Source organism: Neovison vison, chromosome 13, assembly GCF_020171115.1.
Source record: "Neovison vison isolate M4711 chromosome 13, ASM_NN_V1, whole genome shotgun sequence".
Taxonomy (NCBI): Eukaryota; Metazoa; Chordata; class Mammalia; order Carnivora; family Mustelidae; genus Neogale; species Neogale vison.
The window spans coordinates 110,116,540-110,137,456 of record NC_058103.1 but is presented as its reverse complement, the minus strand read 5'-3'; the positions used below and the strand labels follow the sequence as shown (position 1 = coordinate 110,137,456).

Sequence of the window (20,917 nt, the reverse complement as noted above, 5' to 3'; positions counted from 1 at the left end):
GTTCAATAACAAAGAGAAACAAAAAACAATAAGCAAAATGACCCATAAGAACCATTGATAATGCAGGATTCATAACAACCCTTAAAAAAAAACAAAACTGGAAACAAACAAACAAAACAAAACAAAAAAAACCAAAGCTGAAGTAAAATATTTTCAAAGAAATAAGAGATTATATTTATGAAACTAGAGTAAGAATAGGAATCACCAGAAAATAAGATAGAACTTTAGAAATTTAAATAACCAAAATTTAAAATTAAAGAGAAGTGGAAACTTGGGGGGAAATCTTCCAGAAAGAACTGGAAGAGTAGGAGGCAAAAACAAACAAACAAACAAACAAACAACAACAACAAAAACCACCAGAAAATGGGAGAGAAAAGTAAATTATAGGAGCAATCCAAGAGATGTATACTTTGGCTCACTGGAATTCTAGGAAGAAAGAACAAGAGAAAAAGGTAGAAAGGGAATTTTCAAAGAAATAACACCTTATTTTTAAAACAGGCACATGTTATCTTGATAAAAATTTAAATTCGTTAAAAATTAGATAGGTAATCACATATCTCAGAGTTTAGGTGCTCACCTACCTGAAGTCGGTATGTGGACATTATTATATGCTATACTATATTGTCCTCTAGTTGTATTTTTTTTTTTTAAATAGATTCTGCTGTCTTCTCACCTAAACTGTAAACTCTTCAAAGCCAGGAATTATATTTGCTACTCACGGCAGGCACATATTCTATTTCTGATAAATACTTGTTAAACTCATTTGCTTTGAAGATGACTTTGGTTTCCATTAAGCTCTATGACTCTTTAAGAAGGTTCCGTCTTTCCACCTTGATACAAAAGGTAAAGGTCATTCTTGGCTAAAACAGTTACTCGAAATTCCAGGAACAACTCTGAGAATCCAGTTCTAACATCGTTTGGAATGAAGTCACTCTATTAAACAATGATAAATTTAAAGCTGGTCAAATGGCCTTTGCTTAAATACCCTTTCAAGTTTTAGCCCATTCAATCTTCTTTTCAGAAAACTTAATCTGAGCCTCCATCCAGACACATAGTTCTATGGTACCAGTTAGTGGAATATGTAGGCTATGAATCAGACTCCACTGTGGAAACTAATCCTTGAGTCACGATCATAATATTCCATTGGCATCCACCCCAGGGACAAGGTATTCATTTAAGAGTACTGCTCTTTCATGCAAAGGCTGAAGCGTCAAGTAGCTCCTACTCATCATTATAGTCATCCCTCAAATATCCTAGTTTGCTTATCTGTTTGAGCAAGGCTGTCTGGTCACCCTCATCTATCAGGATTCTACAGTCATCTGTACCATTCTAAAGGGTCCTTTTGTTTTGGTTATTAATAAATATTTATTGAGTGTCTGTTTTGAGCAAGGCACTGTTCTAGGTACTGGGAATATAGCAATGAGTAAGACAAAAAGTCCCCGATCCAGGGACTTACATCCCAGTAAAGCAGAACCCAGAAAAGTTTACCCATGATTAAGTCTAGAAAATTTACAATTGCTTGTCTGCTTGCTTGCCTATCTATTTCTATCTCCCCATCTTTATTTTTTTTGCTATGCTTCTGTTTCCCCACTTCTTACCTGAAATGTTTAATATCTTATTAGGCTCCCTGAAATTAGGCTAAACCACAAGCGGCTACAAAGTCTACAAAAACCAGCTACCAAGATTTCTTAAAGTGCTCCAATGGGAGGACAGGTTCTAAGCTTTGATGTCCTGCTTTATATTTGAGAAGTAATAAATACTTTTAAGAAGCATAACAAAGTTGTATGTAATGAATTTCTAAATTTTCTCCTTACAGAACTATCAAAAGGATAGTTCATAAGTAAGCACTGATTATATATGGTTTTTCAATTCGTTACACAAACCAGTGCAAGATTTAAAAATTCTTGGTAGTACTCTTATTGGTGCTGCTATAGGAAAGTATATTGAAAAGATTCAAAATGTTCATAAAGGAGATAGACGATATCGCTTGAAAAAGCCAAAATATTTAAGAAATATATAATATTTCAATTGTGAATTTTTCAAATCTCATCCTGGGGGCAGGGAACTAATGTAGGCAACAGTTTTAAAAACAACATAGACCAGAATTAGAGCCATTATAAATTTAAGAGCTTCCCTTAAGTAGAACCACAAATGTTATAGACTAGTATTTTTAAATTCTTAAAAGAAACTAAAATGTAATCCTGGAAAATTTAATAGAATTCTGCAAGAGTCATATCAAAGTTCTTTTGTAAAGCAGGTAGGCAACCTTGCCCTTGAATGTTTCTTGGTCCAAACAACCTCTTCTATATTACATGGTCTCAATCAATAATGACTCTAATGCCTAAGTAGACTTAAAACTCATTGCAGATTATTTTGGCCCTGCCTACAGTATACCTGTAGCTCTGCTGTATGTAAAAGTGGGAGAAAGACTCATCAGATACTTCAACTATAAATTGTTCTCATAAAAGAACATTATCAAAGTGTGTTTGAGAAATTAGCAGCATTGATATGACTTCAGAGCTTGTTAAAAACATGGAACTCTCAGACATCCCAGACCTATAGCACCAGAATCTGCCTTTTAATAAGATCTCCGGAGATGTGCATGGGCATGAAAATTTGAGAATTACTGGTCCAATTGACAACTTAAGGAATTTTCCAGTTGCAATCTTCATAACATTAGAGGGCAGCTTGCCAAAAAAAATTTGAGAGAAAAAGGGGAAAAAAGGAAGTAGTCCTGGATAATATTATTTTAGCTATATCATAAAATGTCACACACTCAGCTTTTGTAAGGGGGACAAAAGACAAAAAATCAGTAAAGAATGTTTCTGTATTTATTTTTTTAAATTTTTTTTTGATTTTTTATTTATTACTTATTTGACAGACAGAGATCACAAGTAAACAGAGAGGCAGCAGAGACAGAGGAAGGGAAGCAGGCTTGCTGCCAAGCGGAGAGCCCGATGCAGGGCTGGATCCCAGGACCCTGGGATCATGACCTCAGCCAAAGGCAGAGGCTTTAACCCACTGAGCCATCCGGGCACCCAGAATGTTTCTGTATTTAACAAACAACTGAACTTAAAGAGATTGTCTATTGTACCACCAATATCCTTGATATAAATTTTTTTGTAATATTTTTTTCTATTAAGGCATATCACACAATATTTCACAGTATGGTGGTTTTGTAACACATCTGAATCAAGAGAAAGCCTGATGTTCCCCCTACTTCCCACCCCCACAGATATCTAGATCCTAACTAGAAAGATCATGGATTCTCTTGGTCAAGATGTTCTTTGTGTTACTAGTCCAAGAACTGAATTGCAAGGTACAAAAACAAGCTACCAACTTGCCCTTTCAAGTTCTCAGATCTGCTCTAGTTCTATCTAAGAAGCTTTGTGAAATCTCAGGGTTCATAAAATTGCTTTTCAACAACTGCTCCCATGTCCGGACAGATTGGCTCATCTCTTGTCTTGAAATGCTTTCTTCCATTGCTAAGTGTCTGTCTTCATCTGACTATAGTCTTCCAGTCTCACACAGGGCAAACAAAGAATACAGAATCACATACTTGAGCAATACTTCAGGTATTTCCTGGACATGTTGACAAGATCACTGGTTCCCTTTCTTAGCACTCATTCACGCCCTAACTAACCACCCTGCTGACCTCAAAACAGCCCCACACAGGGACTGTGCCCAGACCCTTCTGCCCAAACAGCCTCCTGGTCCTGTCTTCTCCTGGTCTATCTTGTTCACTGTCACCCAAATGCAAAGGGACAGTGGGTCTAGAAGGGGGAGGCCTCACAACAGCTAGTACACGGTGGGCTCCATATCCCGGAAGAAGCCCATGACAGAAAGACAGAGACGTCTATTTTCTGAGTAGTTTGTAGCCACCGTCCTTTTAACCCTGACTTGCTTCCTAAGGGGAGGCTCTGTTTTTGTTTCATCCCCTTTTTGGTGGCGGAGAGAGGAGGAGAAAGTTAAGAATGATACTGTTCAAAGTGAGCTGTGACTACTCAGGCAGCGTCAAGTTTGCACTCCTAACGTGTTGTTTCTTTAATTTCAGATTACTGAATCTCCAGATCTGGTTTCACTGCTCATACTTGCTTATACTATAGTTCAAAGGCAAAAGAATGGAGAACTAGAAGCCCTGTCTTCCCCTACACACTAGGTTGCAATATTCTCGTGGAAAGAGAATTTGTGCATTTATACCCACCCAACACCATGTCTTCTGTATACCAACCAGTCAGTATATATCGTGCCCACACTGACTCATGCCTGTTTTATAACACTGATATTTCTCTTCCTCACCTGTTTCATTCTCCTCTTCAGCCCGGCTTTCACGCTCTACCCCTGATCACACTGTTGCTGAAGTCACCACGGACCTCCTAACTGCCACAGACGCATGGGTTCTGTGGTCCTGAATGCTGCCCTCCTTGAATTGTCCCTTCCCTTGACTTCTGGACTTCCTGCTCTCCTGGCCTCTCTGCCTCTCCAGTGGCTCTTCTTAGTCTCCTGATCATCTCTCTGCTGTCCCCCATAGTCTGTGGTTCCCAGAATTCTGATTTACTACCCCCTCCCATCTCACATTTATGCTTTTTGGTTCATCCTTAGATAAGGCCCTGACTATACTTGTAACTCCCGAGCTACATTTCCAGCCCTTGCTTCTCTCCGAAGCCCTGATCTTGTATCTCCACTAGCACCCAGGGGCGCCCTCTCAATACATGAACCTAATACCGCATGATTTCTCCATCGTCCTCTCCATCTGCCCTTCTCCTGGATCCTCTCTCTTAGTTCATGACATCCCCTTTCACACAGCTAGCCTTGCACGTGCCGCTGCTTCTACCTGGAGCAATGATTCTCAACAGGAATCAATTTTGCCCCTAGGGGACCTTTGGCAACATTTGGAGATGTTTTCTGATTGTCACAACTAGAAGAGAGGGGTGCTACAGGCATCTAAGAAGTGGAGGCCAGAGATGCTGCTGGGCATCCTAAAGCACCAGATGGCACTCCCACAAGAAAAAGTATCCAGTCCAAATGTCAACAGTGCTAAAATTGAGAATCTCTACTCCAGAACACCCTCTTTGCTTTCTCTGCCTAGTGAACTCCAGCTCACCTACCGAGACTCAGCTCAAATGTCACCACCTCCGTGAAGTCTCCCTCTATCAACCAGGTCTTCTCCTCCAGATGAGTACTCTTGCACCTTTCTCACCTTCTCATACACACCTCTATTTTAGCACATCACCCGTTAGACTGAATTTCTGTTTGTTTACCAGCATATCTCTATTACTAGCGTTGAAGCTCCCCCAAGGAGATCGTATTTTATTATCTTTTGTTCCCAGGTCTTGGGTCGGTGTCTGGCAAACAGTAGGCACTCAAATGTGTACCAGATGAATGAATTAAAGAAATCATATCTACAGAGAAACTGGAAGTGTTTCTGAAGCAAACAACTCAGCTCCCTGAACCACTCTGAGATCAATAATCTGGTTCCTCTAGGGGGTGCCTGGGTGGTTCATGGGTTAAAGCCTCTGCCTTCGGCTCAGGTACTGATCTCAGGGTCCTGGGATTGAGCCCCTTATCAGGCTCTCTGCTCAGCAGGGAGCCTGCTTCCCCCTCCTCTCTGTCTACTTGTGATCTCTTTTTCTCTGTCAAATAAATAAATAAGTAAAATCTTTTAAAAAATTAAAAAAAAATATTCTAGTTCCTCAGTTCTAAGAGATATGCATTCACAAGTGTACATCTCTTACCAAATTTCTAAAATGGGTCATTCACATTGTTGCATCACAGTTTTAGAGTCAATATTTATAAACTATATTAGTTTTTATAGGAAAGATTAAGTGTTGTTTAAAATAAATTTAACCAAATGTCTCTAAATAGTCTGCTAAAATTAACAGAACTGTGAAAATAATGGAACACTAAAACAAATACATATTTAAAACACTTATTTTAGAAGAACAACTAAGTAAATAATTAAAATGTGTCATCTTGAGATTAGTGTTAAAGGCTTTTGAAATAACTGAGAAAGAGTTTTTTAAAGTTCTACCACACCAGGCTTAAACAATTTACCCACCCAGGACGAAGCAACAGGAAATGAAGAAAAGATCTGTAACATAAAGAAAAAATGGAAAGCCAAACTTTTGGATAAAAATGTGCATCTATGTGAAGAATGGAAGACATGTACAAACTTGTGCACAATGCTGAGGTACTTTAAATAATAGGATAACAAAATCTCTGAGCATCCTAACAACATAGGTGATTTAGAGAACAATAGACAGGAGAAAATAAAGTAACAACTGAGTAAACTGTCCATAGAGTTTAGAAAACTGAAGAGTCATTTTTATAACTAGATAAAAACTATTTCTTGACTGAGCTGACAAAATATTACAGATAATGTTAAAACATCAACTACCTACTTTCATGTCAAATGTCATTACCCGGCCTTTACAAAAGTAATATTGTATTTCAGCAAGTATATATAAGAAACATATGCCAGTTATTGTTATGTTCTTTGATAGCAAATAAATAAAATAAACATTATCACACAGACTACAAAGTCCCATTTTCATTCTAAGTTGTAAACACAGAACAGAGCCCTGTTGCAGATACAGGTGAAAGTTCTCACTAGATTTTAAAATATTAGCCATTAATGAGTGGTTACTATAGAGAGCTAGAAACGGGATATTATGCTGCTGGAGACTGGTAGCTAAACACATAAGAAAAGAATTTCTAGACTCTAAGGGCTTTAAAAACCAGGGTCCCTGACCAAAGCAGTGATTTAATTTCACGGCTGCTTGGTACAGATAGCTGACATTACTAAATGCTACTCTAATATCAACTTGTTAAATGTGAATCCAGACTCAGCATATCAGAATACGAACCCAGACTAACTGGAGTCATGGGAAATATTTTGGGAGCTGTTTATTTATAAATGAGTTACAATATACCACTATAATTAGATTAATATATAATTATTGATAAACACAGGATTATTTCTAAAATCCCTGTATTGTTGCCACTGCTAAGTTTAGGAAAAACAACATTAGCATTTTCCTTTTAAAATAAGCCTTTACCAATCAATTAGATCAATTTAGATCTAGTTTATGTTGAATTTAGTGGTTACAGCATAGCTTACCAATACTTTTATGTAGAGTTGCTTAATAAACATTAAATGGAGAAACAAATTAAAGCTCTCCAGAAGACTACACATTTCTGAACTATTTAAAACCCAATAATCTCCCAAAAAACAGAATGTGCACAAAGCTAGACATTTGGCTGTCACAAAAAAAAATTTAAGTTAGCTTACCTACATTAAATAAAAAACAATAAAAGTGTGTATTTTTTTTTGCTATGCAAAAGGCATTTAGTCACACTTTATGAAAAAAACATTAAAAATACCTCTTTTTATTAGCATTAACAACAAGCTATAATATTACCACAAAATCAACTATTTTAAGGCTATGTCTATAAATACATTTATCTATAAATATTTCTAGGTTAATTATTCCTTTCAGATTTATTTCCTTAAATGTAAGATAAGTTTACAAGGTACATGTAATTCAATTAGCAAATTATTAATATGTTTCTTTATAATGTCACTTCATTGCTTTCTTTCAGGAGGCAAAACAGTTCCATGGATTATCATCCTCTAAAAACTAGTTTCTTTAAAAGTTTTATATATAAAATTATCCTAAAATATCAATCAGAATTTGAAATCTGATCTATATTCATCTTCAGTAAAGTAGTTGCTTATATTAACACCTGGGTATTGGGCAACAATAATTATATTTATGAAATTTGAAAAGAGAGAAAACTATCAATTACTTAATATTTTATTTACCTAAAGCCACTTGTCCAGAAGTAAAAAAAAAATTTTTTTAAATATAGATACTGAGCTATATAAACACAGATAAACAGATAAGATGTTTTTTTCCCCCTAAACTATTATGTACTGTCATCTAGAATTGGTTTAGCCAGAAAAAAATTTTAATTTCCTGGAATCTGGTAAGACCTTCCAAATACAGAAATTTTAAAATCTACTTAAGTTCAAATACTTTGGAAAATCTAGTTAAGTTCAAATACTTTGGAAAGACTCAATTATATAAAAAACTACTTTGGTTAAGATGATTAGAGTTAAATGACTAATAAACAAAATTATCAAAATAACAAATTACTAAGGTAACTAGAAGAGTATGGGAAACACCTAGCAATTGAAACCAAATTCAAAAAATATAAAATTTATAATTCAATATTGTTGAAAGACCGAGTTACATTTTAGAAACAGTCTTAACTGGTAGCTAAAGGAAAACTGGGTGGAAACAAAATTCCTGTGGTTAAGGGTATATACAAATGCAAATGCCATTTATTTTTCCTCTGCTTTAAACATGCAGAATAATCGTTTTTATCAATGTTCTGCTAAATACACATATTTTAGAGGAACATTTTCTTCGCGTTCATTTGGGACAACATTTTTACATTTTTATGTAGGTTTTTTATTGTTTAATATTTTAAATAAGCATTCTATATTTTACCTTATTTCACAATGATTAAAGGGGGTGAATACTGAATGAAGATTTTTGAAAGAGGAATAAAATATGGAGTTAGACATAAAAATGCTATGTTCCTCAAAGAAAAAACATACCAAGGTAAAAATGTTATGAAATAAATTATTACTTAAAGCTTGTTTTTGAGCTATAGAAATGTTTCATGCCTTAAATCACTTTGGAAAGATTTCTTCTTTCTTTTCAATGCATATTCCAATACTGGTAAAATAACAAATAGATTGAGAAACTATTAGGGGTCCTTCAGATTTGCAAATACAAAGATTATGACTATAAAACACTTGCTAGCTAAGTCATAATAAATTTTAACCAAATATTTCATAAAGCTTTTCTGGTATAAATTAACATTTACCAAGACCCAAAGACCAAAAGAAACTTACCTCATAAGAATGTTTTAAAGAATTAGATAGTTCATTTGTGAAATCTCTGTTACTGTCTCTTGATAAGTTATCAACTTTATCTTCATTTCCAGATGCAAACTTTATGAGTAACTGTGATGGTCCCCCCTTGGAACAATTGTGTTTAAGGCTGGATAAATAGGAAACACTCGGGTAAGTTCCTCCCAATGAAATACTTCTTTGTAAAACAGCATGGTTTTTGTTTATCTGTAAATTTGGTCTTTCCAACTGTCCATTGATATTTATTTGATAATCTATGTTTTGAGAGGATGGTAAATGTGCAGACGTCCTGTGCATAAGCTTAATGCACTCTGAATCAGAAGGAAGCTTCATTTCTGACATCTCTGGTTTACAATCACCATTTGCTGTTTCACAATCTAATGTCGTTGCTTTTTGTTGGGTGAAGTGCACGGAGACACAGGAATATCCTTCAGGTGACTTTTCACAGGCAGGCTGATTCGGACTATTACGTGCAACAGCAATTCTCTTTTGTAATGAGCCCTTCCTGTGAAGTGCTCGTATGTCTCTTCCTTCCCCGGGAGTACACATTGTTTTCGATAACCGAAGCCCATTGACAGCTGTGGAAAGAAATCCCTTAGCACCAGTCCCATCCTCGCTGTGGGCAATTTCACTAGGAGAAATAATAAACTGGTGTGAGGTCTGATAGGATCCTTTGCTTGGAAGAATCTCCGTACTTGTGGGAGAAGTCGGTGGGGTATTTGAGGGACTCCGAGGAAAAATGACTAAAGATGAACAACGTTTTAGTGGAATTTTTGAGTTCCTGCTCACAGGCAATTTCACAATTTCTAGTCCACGCTCCGAGTCATCCTGGACAAAAGGAACAGTACTTGGGCTTCTTGAGAAAATTTCACATGGAGTCGTGTTCCTGTTTGGCACACTTCTATTGGAGGTGCCGTCGGAAGGGACATTTCCACCCAGAAAAGGATCATCCGTTGGTGGAAAAGGGGAACCACTGCTGTCGCTGATGGTACTGTTTGTGTAGGAGCCACTGCTCGTGATACTGGTGCACGACCCGTAATCACTACCGTTGCTGCTGGAAGACCCATTCTCACTGGTGGAAAAGTTGCTAAGGCTACGGCTGCGAAGGGCAGGACTGCTCACAAGGTCACCATCACTCACAGCGTTCAGTTCGTTCTCAGCCACAGCACTGTGCTCCATGCCGTCCCGCAAGACACACGTCCACGAAGCATCTTCCCCATCAGCTAAGACACTACTAGGCTGGAGACATCCACTGTACCTTGTTGGCTGTAGTGAAATCTGCAGACAGCTGCTCTTTTTATTAACATTTTCAGGTGAAGGCACAGATGGTCTTTCCTGAGTCTTAACGCTTCCCTGCATCAACGGAGCTCGTGCCGTCTGTCTAGGAGTCAGCTTCATTTGCACAACGTTAGACGTTGAAATCCGGCTTGGTCTCTTGAAGCACATGTGAACACTGCTCTCCAAATCATCTCCGGAGCTTTCCGACAAAGGGTAAGTATTGCTTCTTCGGGCTGCAAAGTGCAATCGTAAGCTTTGTGCCATTTGTTCTCATTTCCAAACATGTTAAGGGCTGAAAGTCATAACAAAGATCTCTGTTGGTAGACAGGCTAGCGGCAGCTGGGCTGCATCAGAGGAAAAAAATCATTTGTGGTGCCTGAAAGAGCTCTGAAGTAGTAGTCTTTCTCCTAAGTAAAACCTTAGATACCAGATATCATAGAAAGAAAAAGACGACCCATTCCTGGGACTGACGTTTCCACATATTTTGAATTGCTTGTAGTCAAAATGCCTTCACTTACAAAGCACTTGATTTCCAGCGACCTTTCAGCTGAGCTCAGCTGCAGCGCACTGCCTCAAACACTGCCAACCTTGTTTCAATTATACCTTCTCCAATTTGCATGAATGAGTAACACAAGAACAACAATCTTCTAGCATTTCAAGTTGAAACAGTGTTTTTTTCACTTCTGCTCTACTAAATGAACATTTAACCATGTGAATCACGGCGCCTATACTTTCCCCAGCAGTTTGACCACTAATATTTTTACCCAGAGGGATAGAATTACAGGAAGTTGGTAGGAATGAAACCCCATGTAATTGAGTATCAAATCAAGGATTGAATTTCCAAAGAGCAGCCAAACTAGGAATCTCATCAAGTTAGTTAGTGCAGAAAGGCATATATTCTGTTTTTGTTTTTGTTTTTTAAATGTGTGAATTCAACAGACGTATAAATTCGGAAGTACCAAAACTTTGGGGTGAATTAAAACAGACGCATTAAATCAGATAGATAAATAGTTTAGCTTCCAAAACACTACTTATGAAAAGTGAAAGCTTAAGGATAGAAACACAAAATTAGCCTAGTAATACTATTGAAAAATTGAGCATAGGTCTGAGAAAGAAAAGTTTTAAGAGAAGCTGTCACCAAGCATTTTCTCCTGTAATTTTAAGGCCTTTTCCAGCCAAGTAGTACAGTCTTTAAATGATGCCATTTATATTTTGACTATTAAAACTCTGCCAAGAAATAGCCTAGGCAAACATTCCATTAAAAATATATGCAGATTAGACAGAAAAACTATACCCCAATATAGTTTGAACACACCAGATATTTTATTCCACTGTCTCTGCAATTCATTCACTTAAGAGAGTGGTATGGTAAGTAAAGAAGTCAAAAAAGGATTTAACACATCAAATAAACATATCTCAATGCCAATTCTGTTCTGAAAATTCTAAGAGCTCTTTGCTGGCCCCTACTGGTGTGTTGAAACAATCCACTTAGCTGTTTGATATTTATAAAGAATACAAACCGTGTGGCACATTTCTTTATATAAACAAAGTACATACTTGTTTACATTTTTTAATACTAGCGTTGCCCTAGAGGTGGAATTACTTACTACTGCTGATAAAGCTCCCACAGTAGAGAACAGTAGACTGTTTGTCCTCCTAGAGGTTGTGATTTTGTATATATATTTTTTCTGCTTTGTATTTATTTAACCTTTACTTTATTTTCAGTTTACTAGGTAATAAAAGTTTAATATTTTAATTTCTCCCCTAAATGTCATAGACCAAGGTTGGTATTCTATTTGAAAGAAACAAATTTATTTTTAAATAATACTCTAGGGTATATTTAAACCCCTTACCTGAATTTTATAGCTGGAACTCCAGTAATAAATATATACTGGCTCATTCATAGGAAAGTAAAAAGTAAAATAGTTCAGTTGTTTACACCACATGGTACTACACCCAAGTTGTATTTTTCTAAGTAAGATTTTTTTTCTAAGTAAAAGTAAATATGTAAAACATATACTTGTACTTTGTTTAAAAAAGAAAACGCCTTAAGATAGATCTGTTCTCAATCATAATTTTCTAAACAGTATTTTTAATCAATTAGAATATGATGAAATAGAAATATGGAATTTATAAAATTATGTTTCTGACTAGGATGATATGGTACTATGTTTCAGAATACGTACAATAATTGTAAACTTAGCAATAAAATTATTATGTAATTTTGGTTTTATATAACCTACCTCCTTTAGGATTTTACAGACTTCAGTAAGTATTCCCTTATAATCCTCTCTCTTTATAGAAGAAAGAGTCTCAATCTTTTCACCTTGTCTTCAAATGACTTCAGCTTTTCTTCCTCAACTAAGTTAGGGGTCTCATAACTCAAAGAAGGGAACACATCTAAGAGGCTAATTAATGAGATCTAACTGCTCATGCCTGTGGCCTAAAACATCTAGTTAACAGGCAAAGCTCCTCTGGTTGTTGATATAACTGAGACTCAGGTATTTGGCTAGATAAATGTTTTCTCTTTAGTAAGCTTCACTAAAAGCTTCAATCTCAAGCACCCCAACTAGATTTCAAGCTTGCAGAGTGCCAAGACCATAACTACACTTTTCTTCTGATCTTCCTGGGCTTGTGCTGGGCACCGAGTAAGCACAAAGTAGCACCAGAGAGAAATCTGGATGGATGGATGGATGGATGGATGGTCACCACACTTACTCTGACTGCCTAAAGCTTTCTTTCAGGGTTTTTTTTTTTTAAGTTGATCCAGCTATCACTTCTGAAGAAATATCAAAAAGGACCGCAGCTGAACAAGAAGGGATGATGATTGAAAGTTTTCAAAGAGGGTTTCAGCCAAGGAAGAAGAAGGTGAGAGAATCACATGCACTTCCCAGCCTGCCAGTCTGAGTTTTAACCGTAGAGAGGCTCGCTCTGGGCTGGGACTGCACGGGATCTGTCCCACCATCACAGCAGGTAAGTGGAGAACTGGCGGCAAAATGCAGCCCCTTAGTCAGATATTCCAAAAGAGGAGCGGAGCCCCAAACTTAAGTGGAGAAGAGCTGGGGAGCAGTGACGGCCTCATCTGGGAGGAATCTGTGCAAGTCCTGAAGAATTTCACCTTCTGGAATGAAATGGATAATGTCTGAGGATCAAACTGAAGCTCAGGGCCCCACATTCTGAGGCGTTTGGTTATTGATGATCTACATAGAAAACAATGCGATGATCTACCTACTCTGGATAACCCTCATCACTGACTGGAACTCTGAAGGCCGAAGTCCACGGTGATGATTAATTGTACGTGTCAACTTGGCTAGGCTCTTTAGCCCAGTTTTTTGGACAAATGGCCGTCTAGATGTTGCTATGAAGGTATTTTTTCAGATGTGATGAACATTTAAATCGGTAGATTTTGAGTAAAGCAGATGACCCTCCATAACGTGGTCGTCCTCATTAACAACTAAAGGCCTTAAGAGCAAAGACAGATTTGCTGAAGAAGAAGCAATTCCACTTCAAGATTACATACATCAAGAACCAGCTTGCTGGCCTGCCCTACAGGTCTCAGATTCAAGGCTGTGACATCAACTCTTACCTCAATATTCAACCTGCTCACCCCATCTCACAGAATTCAGACTTGCCAACTTCCACAATCACATGAACCAATTCCTTGAAACAGATCTCTCTCTCTCTTTCTCTCATTCTGCCTCTCTGTGTGTGTGTATATCTCCTATTGGTTCCATTTCTCAGGAAAACCCTGACCAATACAACCACTAAACCTGGAAGCATAGTTATCTCCATTCAGAATACAGAATATAGACATCTCCTGAAGCTTCAGAGGCTGGATGGATGCAGGTGTATCTCTTAGGTCAGTGACAAAGAAGCACGGACTTTCGTATTGGTGGGTAGACTTAATTTCAAGGTACAACGTTCAGAAATGTCCCATTACTATCCTCATCACCATCCCCAAACTGCTGGCTTATAACCCTTAGGTCTTAAAATGGACTGAACAAGAGGGATATAAGCCTACTCTTTTTTTTTTTCCCAAAACAAATTAACACGTATATTACAAATATTTTCCAGAGGACAAGAAATTGTTTCTGCTTGGGGCGCCTGGGTGGCTCAGTGGGTTAAGCCGCTGCCTTTGGCTCAGGTCATGATCTCAGGGTCTTGGGATCGAGTCCCGCATCGGGCTTTCTGCTCAGCGGGGAGCCTGCTTCCTCCTCTCTCTCTCTCTGCCTGCCTCTCTGCCTACTTGTGATCTCTCTCTGTCAAATAAATAAAAAAAAAAAAAAAAGAAAAAAAGAAATTGTTTCTGCTTAAAATTTTATCTGTGCCCTTCGCCATACATTTCAGAAGAGAACTGGCTAGGAAAAGGATGTGTTCTTAATTTAGTTGTGAATGCTATAGGGGAATAAACTTATATGACAGTTATAGTAACACAGGACATTAACTGCTATACAAGCAAGCCTGTTACTCTACGAATGGCTAGAGTTTCTAAAACATCTCAGGTGATATGTAGACTTCAAATACCTGCTAGGACTAACAACAAGTCAGAGGATTAGTATGACATATGTCACCCTGTTCTATTTCTTGCTTTTTGAGAAAAGCTGTATTTCTAATGCATAGCCGAGTATCCAACACAGTTGGCACATGTTAAATGGCACATGTTAACATGTCACAGAGGAATGGATTCAGAGTGATGGTATTTTAATAAATTCAAAAATATGCAAAGGAAACTCTACTCAGATATATATATTTACATGATAAACAATTTTTTTTAAAGCAATGATAAGCACAATATTCCAGACAGTGGCCACTACTTGTGGGGGAAGAAAAGGAGATGCTACTGGGGAGGGCAAAGGGGGGTTGTAGATTTTGGTAATGTTCTAGTTCTTAAGTTGAGTAATAAGTGTGCAGATTGTCTAAATAAGGATTTAGGGGTACCTGGGTGGCTCAATAGGCTAAGCCTCTGCCTTTGGCTCAGGTCATAATCTCAGGGTCCTGGGTTGGAGCCCTGCATTGGGCTCCCTGCTCAGCAGGGAGTCTGCTTCTCCCTTACCCTCTGCCCCTGCTCACTCCCTTTCTTTTTTTTTTTAATTTATTTATTTTCAGAAAAACATTATTCATTATTTTTTTTTCACCACACCCAGTGTTCCATGCAAGCCGTGCCCTCTATAATACCCACCACCTGGTACCCCAACCTCCCAACCCTCCGCCACTTCAAACCCCTCAGATTGTTTTTCAGAGTCCATAGTCTCTCATGGTTCACCTCCCCTTCCAATTTACCCAAATTCCCTTCTCCTCTCTAACGCCCCTTGTCCTCCATGCTATTTATTATGCTTCACAAATAAGTGAAACCATATGATAATTGACTCTCTCTGCTTGACTTATTTCACCCAGCATAATCTCTTCCAGTCCCGTCCATGTTGCTACAAAAGTTGGGTATTCATCCTTTCTGATGGAGGCATAATACTCCATAGTGTATATGGACCATATCTTCCTTATCCATTCGTCCGTTGAAGGGCATCTTGGTTCTTTCCATAGTTTGGCGACCGTAGCCATTGCTGCTATAAACATTGGGGTACAGATGGCCCTTCTTTTCACGACATCTGTGCTCACTCCCTTTCTCTCTCTTTCACTCACTTACTCTCAAAAATAAATAAATAAATAAATAAATAAAATCTTTTAAAAAATAAAAATAAAGTAAGGATTTATGTTATATGCACTTGTTTGTGTATTTCATGATTTAAAAAACACAAATACTAAATTTCACCTGGTCCCATCTAGAAGATCTGTAGAGACAGAGGTGAAAAAAAATCTCCAGTCTATAGAAAAGGCAAAAATGCAAACAGAAAACAAAAAACTCTGCACCTGACCATTCTGATAACCAAATGTCAACATCTGTCATGTCAATCAGCCTTAAAAAGTTCAACTGCAGTTAGTAATGAAGTGTCTTTTGGCAATAAAGAAGCCCTTTGGCTTATTACGATTGCTAATAGATAGATTTCATTTGCAGTATCTTCCATTACTACTATAGTTATCGCTTCTTGAGGGGGAAAAATATGTTGTGAAGTCTAACACTAAAAACAAATTTTAAAAATCTGGTTTCTTTCTTAGCTAAAAAATGAATGATTGTCTCTTAATAACTGATATGCCTTGAATACATAACACTGTTCTCACACCTTCATGTTCCAATCTTACAGGTTTAAAATATACACATACATCGCTAAGAAGATCTGAAATAGCATTCCTAAGAGACAAAATTAGGAAAACAATAGGACTTAAGCAGAGTCTTTAGGAAATCAGGAATTAGAACTATCTTTTCATAAAAATAAAATCACGCTTACTTTTGTCTTTTTATCCCCCTAGGTAAGAGCCGGCTGTTCTTTAGAAGACTTTATCAGTGTGAAGGGGACAGACAGTCTTCCTTGTAGAAGAGTGGGGGTGGGGAGAGGGAATGAGGCAAATCCGCTCAGGGAGAGGGCTCCCTGAGCCTGGGCATACCCACCACAGCACAGAGCATGAGTGTGAGGGAAGGCGAGACAAAGAGGCCAGCTTTCCTTGAGCAAGACTGCAATCTGTGCAGAAGTGACAGAAAGAGAGGTACTTGGGGGGAAAGTGGAAGGGTACACAGGAGCACCAGGAAACAGGGGAAAAAGTTGCATCCATCTCTCCATTTTGCACAGAGCCTCCATAACCCCCTTAAGTCACCTCTCACGTCATGGATTCCCAGCCCTTGAGGGGCTGCTCTACTGAGATAGACCCTTGCTTCCTGTTTCACGCCACCAGTACAATATAACTTACCAACCGATTTTCATCAAATACTTCGAAAAGAAGCCGGTGCTGCTGAGGATGGACCTAAGTAAGAAAAACACAAAGTTTCTTTAAAAACAAGTGAACATCAATCAACCCAGACTCTGAGAAATTAATGCCTGAGATGTTGCCGTTTCCTAATTCCTTCTATTTACGGTGTATTTTAAATTACATGAGACACGTCATACAAAGGCAGGGCAATCCTATGTCACCCATTTTCTGATAGTTCTACCGTAACAACGGAGTGGATTTGCGTGCTTATTTTTACATTTTTTTTCTAAAATAGGATAAAAGAAAATTCAAAATATTATTTAAATATTTGCAAGCATTTAAAAATATAGATTGTATCTTAACTTCTTATGATAAATTTTATTTACTGACTTCTTATATATCAAGTTAGAACTACCCAAAGTGGATACTGATTTTATGGAAACTAGTTTTCTGAATCCTTTTTAGTAGTGACTTGATATAACTATTTGTTGCTTCTACTATATAAAGGACACAAGCACTCAAAAGGTATACACTGAGTTTTCACTAACAGGATGAGTAAAAATTAGCATGCAGTATTTTTTTTTTCAAAGCTGATACTTTCACATTTGCTGAAATATTTCAACATCAAGCTATTATCTACTAAATATCCAACCAATACAAAGAAAATCTTTAACAATTTTTTATACCAGAGGTTAAGATGACATATAAAAAATTTCCACATTTAAACTGATTTTTCCCCTATGATATATTACTTACACACTGTGATATTTTAAAACTTTCATTTACAAAAAACAAAAAAATCCTTCCAAGCCCCCCAATTTTGGTTTCCATATTAAAAGTATTAACCTTCAGCAAAAGGTCTAACAGGTGTGACAAAGACATTTACATACCTAAGCTAATGTCCACTCTCCCATATGTCCTTCTAAGAACAAAATCCTAATTTTACCTGTGACAATATGCCCAGGTCACCATACTGTACAACTCTGGTGGAGAGAGGCATTAATTTTCCTAAATTAAATAAATAAATAAAGTTTACTAACCTTACATACACAGACTGATTGACCTGATGACTTTTTTTTTTTTTAGGTTTCAGAACAATCAAGAGGTAGAACTTTTAGTTTAATCTAGCCTGAGTAATTTCAAAATACATGCTCTTAATTACTAAGTTATATGGCCTCTCAAAGTAAAAATAAAATAAGATAAAACAAAACATATGAAGTAAATGATACAAAAAGAAAACAAGTAACTGTATTAACATAAAAAAAGTATTTCATGGGAGAAAAGCATTACATAGAACTATAGTTTCAATCTATAACATTTACTGTTTACAGTGAAGATGCAATTGGAATAAACATCTCTTAAAAAGGCATTAAAATATATAAAATACATACTAGTGATGACAGAATTATTAAAAGTAAATGCAGTCTTTATTTTTTTATTTACTGATATTTTCCATAGCCTGATATAGAGCCAGATATCTAAGTATTCCAATGCCAAGTTAAAAAAAGTTGTATTTTTTTATATTAGGCCGCAACATACAAGAAACATCTTAACTGCCTTCAATAAACTTTATTTAGTTTATTTGGATTCTCTTTATCCTTGTAATTTTTTCAATTATGTTTCTATTTTTCTTATTATTTTCTTAATATTTAGCTCATTTTTCCTCATGTATTCTATTTTAAAACATTAATTCCAGTATAATTAACATAGAGTGTTAAAGATTTTTTTTTTAATTTTTTTCATTTGACAGACAGAGATCACAAGTAGGCAGAGAGGCAGGCAGAGAGAGGAGGAAGCAGCTCCCTGCTAAGCAGAGAGCCTGATGTGGGGTTCAGTCCCAGGACCCTGGGATCACAACCTGAGCCAAAGGCAGAGGCTTAACCCACTGAGCCACCCAGGTGCCCAGCACAGAGTGTTAATTAGTTTTAGGCGTACAATATAGTGATTCAACACTTCCATACATCACCCGGGGCTCATCATGACAAGTGCCCTCCTTAATACAATTCACCTGTCACCCATCCCCCCACTCGTCTCCCCTCTGGTACCCATCAGTTTGTTTTCTGTATTTAAAAGTCTATTTTTCTGTTTCTTTCTTTCTTTGTTCATTTGTTTTGTTTCTTAAATTCCACCTATGCATGAAATCATATGGTATTTGTCTTTCTGATTCATTTATTTCACTTAGCATTATACCCTCTAGTTCCACCCAAGTTGTTGTAAATGGCAAGATTTCATTTTTTTTAATAGTGGACTGTCGTGTGTGTGTGTGTGTGTGTGTGTACCAATCTTCTTTATCTATTCATGGACAGTTGGGTTGCTTCCATTATTTTGGCTATTGCAAATAGTGCTGCAGTAAACGGGTGCATGTATCTTTTAGAATTAGTATTTTCATATTCTTTGGGTAGTAAAATCGCTGGATCATATAGTTATTCTATTTTCACTTTGAGGAACCACACTATTTTCACAATGGCTGCACCAGTTTACATTCCCACAAGGGTTCCTTTTTTCCACATCCTTGCCAGCACTTGTTGTTTCTTGTGTTTTTTACTTAGCCATTCTGACAGGTGTGAGATGATATTTCACTGTGGTTTTGATGTGCATTTCCCTGATCATTAGTGGTGCTGAGCAGCTTTTCATGTGTCTGTTGGCCACAGCCTGATGAGTTTTTTATATACACATGCTGTGTCATCATCACCTAGATCAAAGTATCGAATGTTCTGTTCTATTTTATGTATTGTGTTCTCTGTAATTAGTGCCCTCTGGACTTGTTCAACATCGACACTCTGAATCTGTCTATCTAAAAATGATTCCCTTTTTTCCAGGGACAACCAAGGAGGCCAACCTATTGGAAGTCATTGGATGGGCTTCTGGGAGAGCTCTTTAAGTGGGGCTAACTCAGCTGGAAGAGAGAGATGCTACTGCTGCCCCTTGCATTTCTCTTCCTGAGTTGGTCAGGACAGCTGGCTCTCATACAGTCACATTGTGGCCATGGAGCAAACTATGGGGATGGAAGCCCCAGTCAAAGATGAGACACCATGGAAACAGAAAAGCAGTGTAAGACAATCATCTTTTCTAATAAGAAATAGAGGAATTTGGGGAGGGGATGAACTTTGAGCTGAAATTTAACAATGGAAGAATTTGAAGAAAATACAGAGAGTATTTCCCAGCAAGGAGATGACATGAGGAGAGACATGGGAGCAGAATGAGCAAGCTCTAAGGACATCAAACTGATAACATTTTTGTATTAGAAAATGGCAAAATTTTGGATTAGTTAGGCTAGAGCTAGGCTGAGGGTACCAAAATCCAGAAAAGGAGTTAGGATTTCGCTGGTAGGGAAGAAAATGAAGCTTTTAATGGAAAAACGACATGATGTGGGTCATATATAAATATTATTTTGTCAGTGATACACAAAACAAATTAGGCCTGAGAGAAACCCTGGAGTCCATAGAGATTGTGGCTCTAGGGACGCGAGCATGAAGTGTGTATGAGAGCTTTGCCCGAGATGGTCCAGTGAGAATACGAAGGGAAAAAAGACCATGAAAAACATTTTGAGGAAAAAAAAAATCAAAAGTCTCAAGGTTCGTCAAAGTACCTGGCAGACACATTAGAAGTTTGACAAATACTGCTAAGAAAATAGGTAGAATGTTTGATTTAATCCGGCCTCTGCTGTCTTGGTTTAGCATTTAGTTAATCTTCCTAACAGGATTTGCTACCCCAACTATTCTATCTTTTAAGTTTATCCTTCCTACTACAACTGGATTGATGTACCTAAAAGACTGTTTAGGCCGTCTTTACCGCCTTACTCAAAAGTTGTTCCCAAAGGCCTAAAGAAGGAAATCCCAATGACTGAGGATGGAATGATCCTTCATGATCTGAGTCCAGTTCGCCTTTCCAGCCTCA

At 37.3% G+C, this 20,917-nt stretch overlaps 1 protein-coding gene across 2 annotated transcripts in view; it reads right to left on the bottom strand.

Moving 5' to 3' along the window:
* The window catches only part of NEDD4 (NEDD4 E3 ubiquitin protein ligase), a 123,832-nt gene that overhangs the window by 61,392 nt on the left and 41,523 nt on the right, over positions 1 to 20,917 (bottom strand). Inside the window, exons 1-2 of one of the 2 annotated variants that reach the window (XM_044231604.1) lie at positions 17,021 to 17,049; positions 8,927 to 10,514 (exon numbers count right to left, since the gene is read on the bottom strand). In XM_044231604.1, the coding sequence (XP_044087539.1) occupies positions 8,927 to 10,486 (1,560 nt within the window). In that variant the 5' untranslated portion in view covers positions 10,487 to 10,514; positions 17,021 to 17,049. Of the gene's footprint in view, positions 1 to 8,926; positions 10,515 to 17,020; positions 17,075 to 20,917 lie in introns of those variants that run through there. The other variant, XM_044231605.1, reaches the window with a different exon arrangement.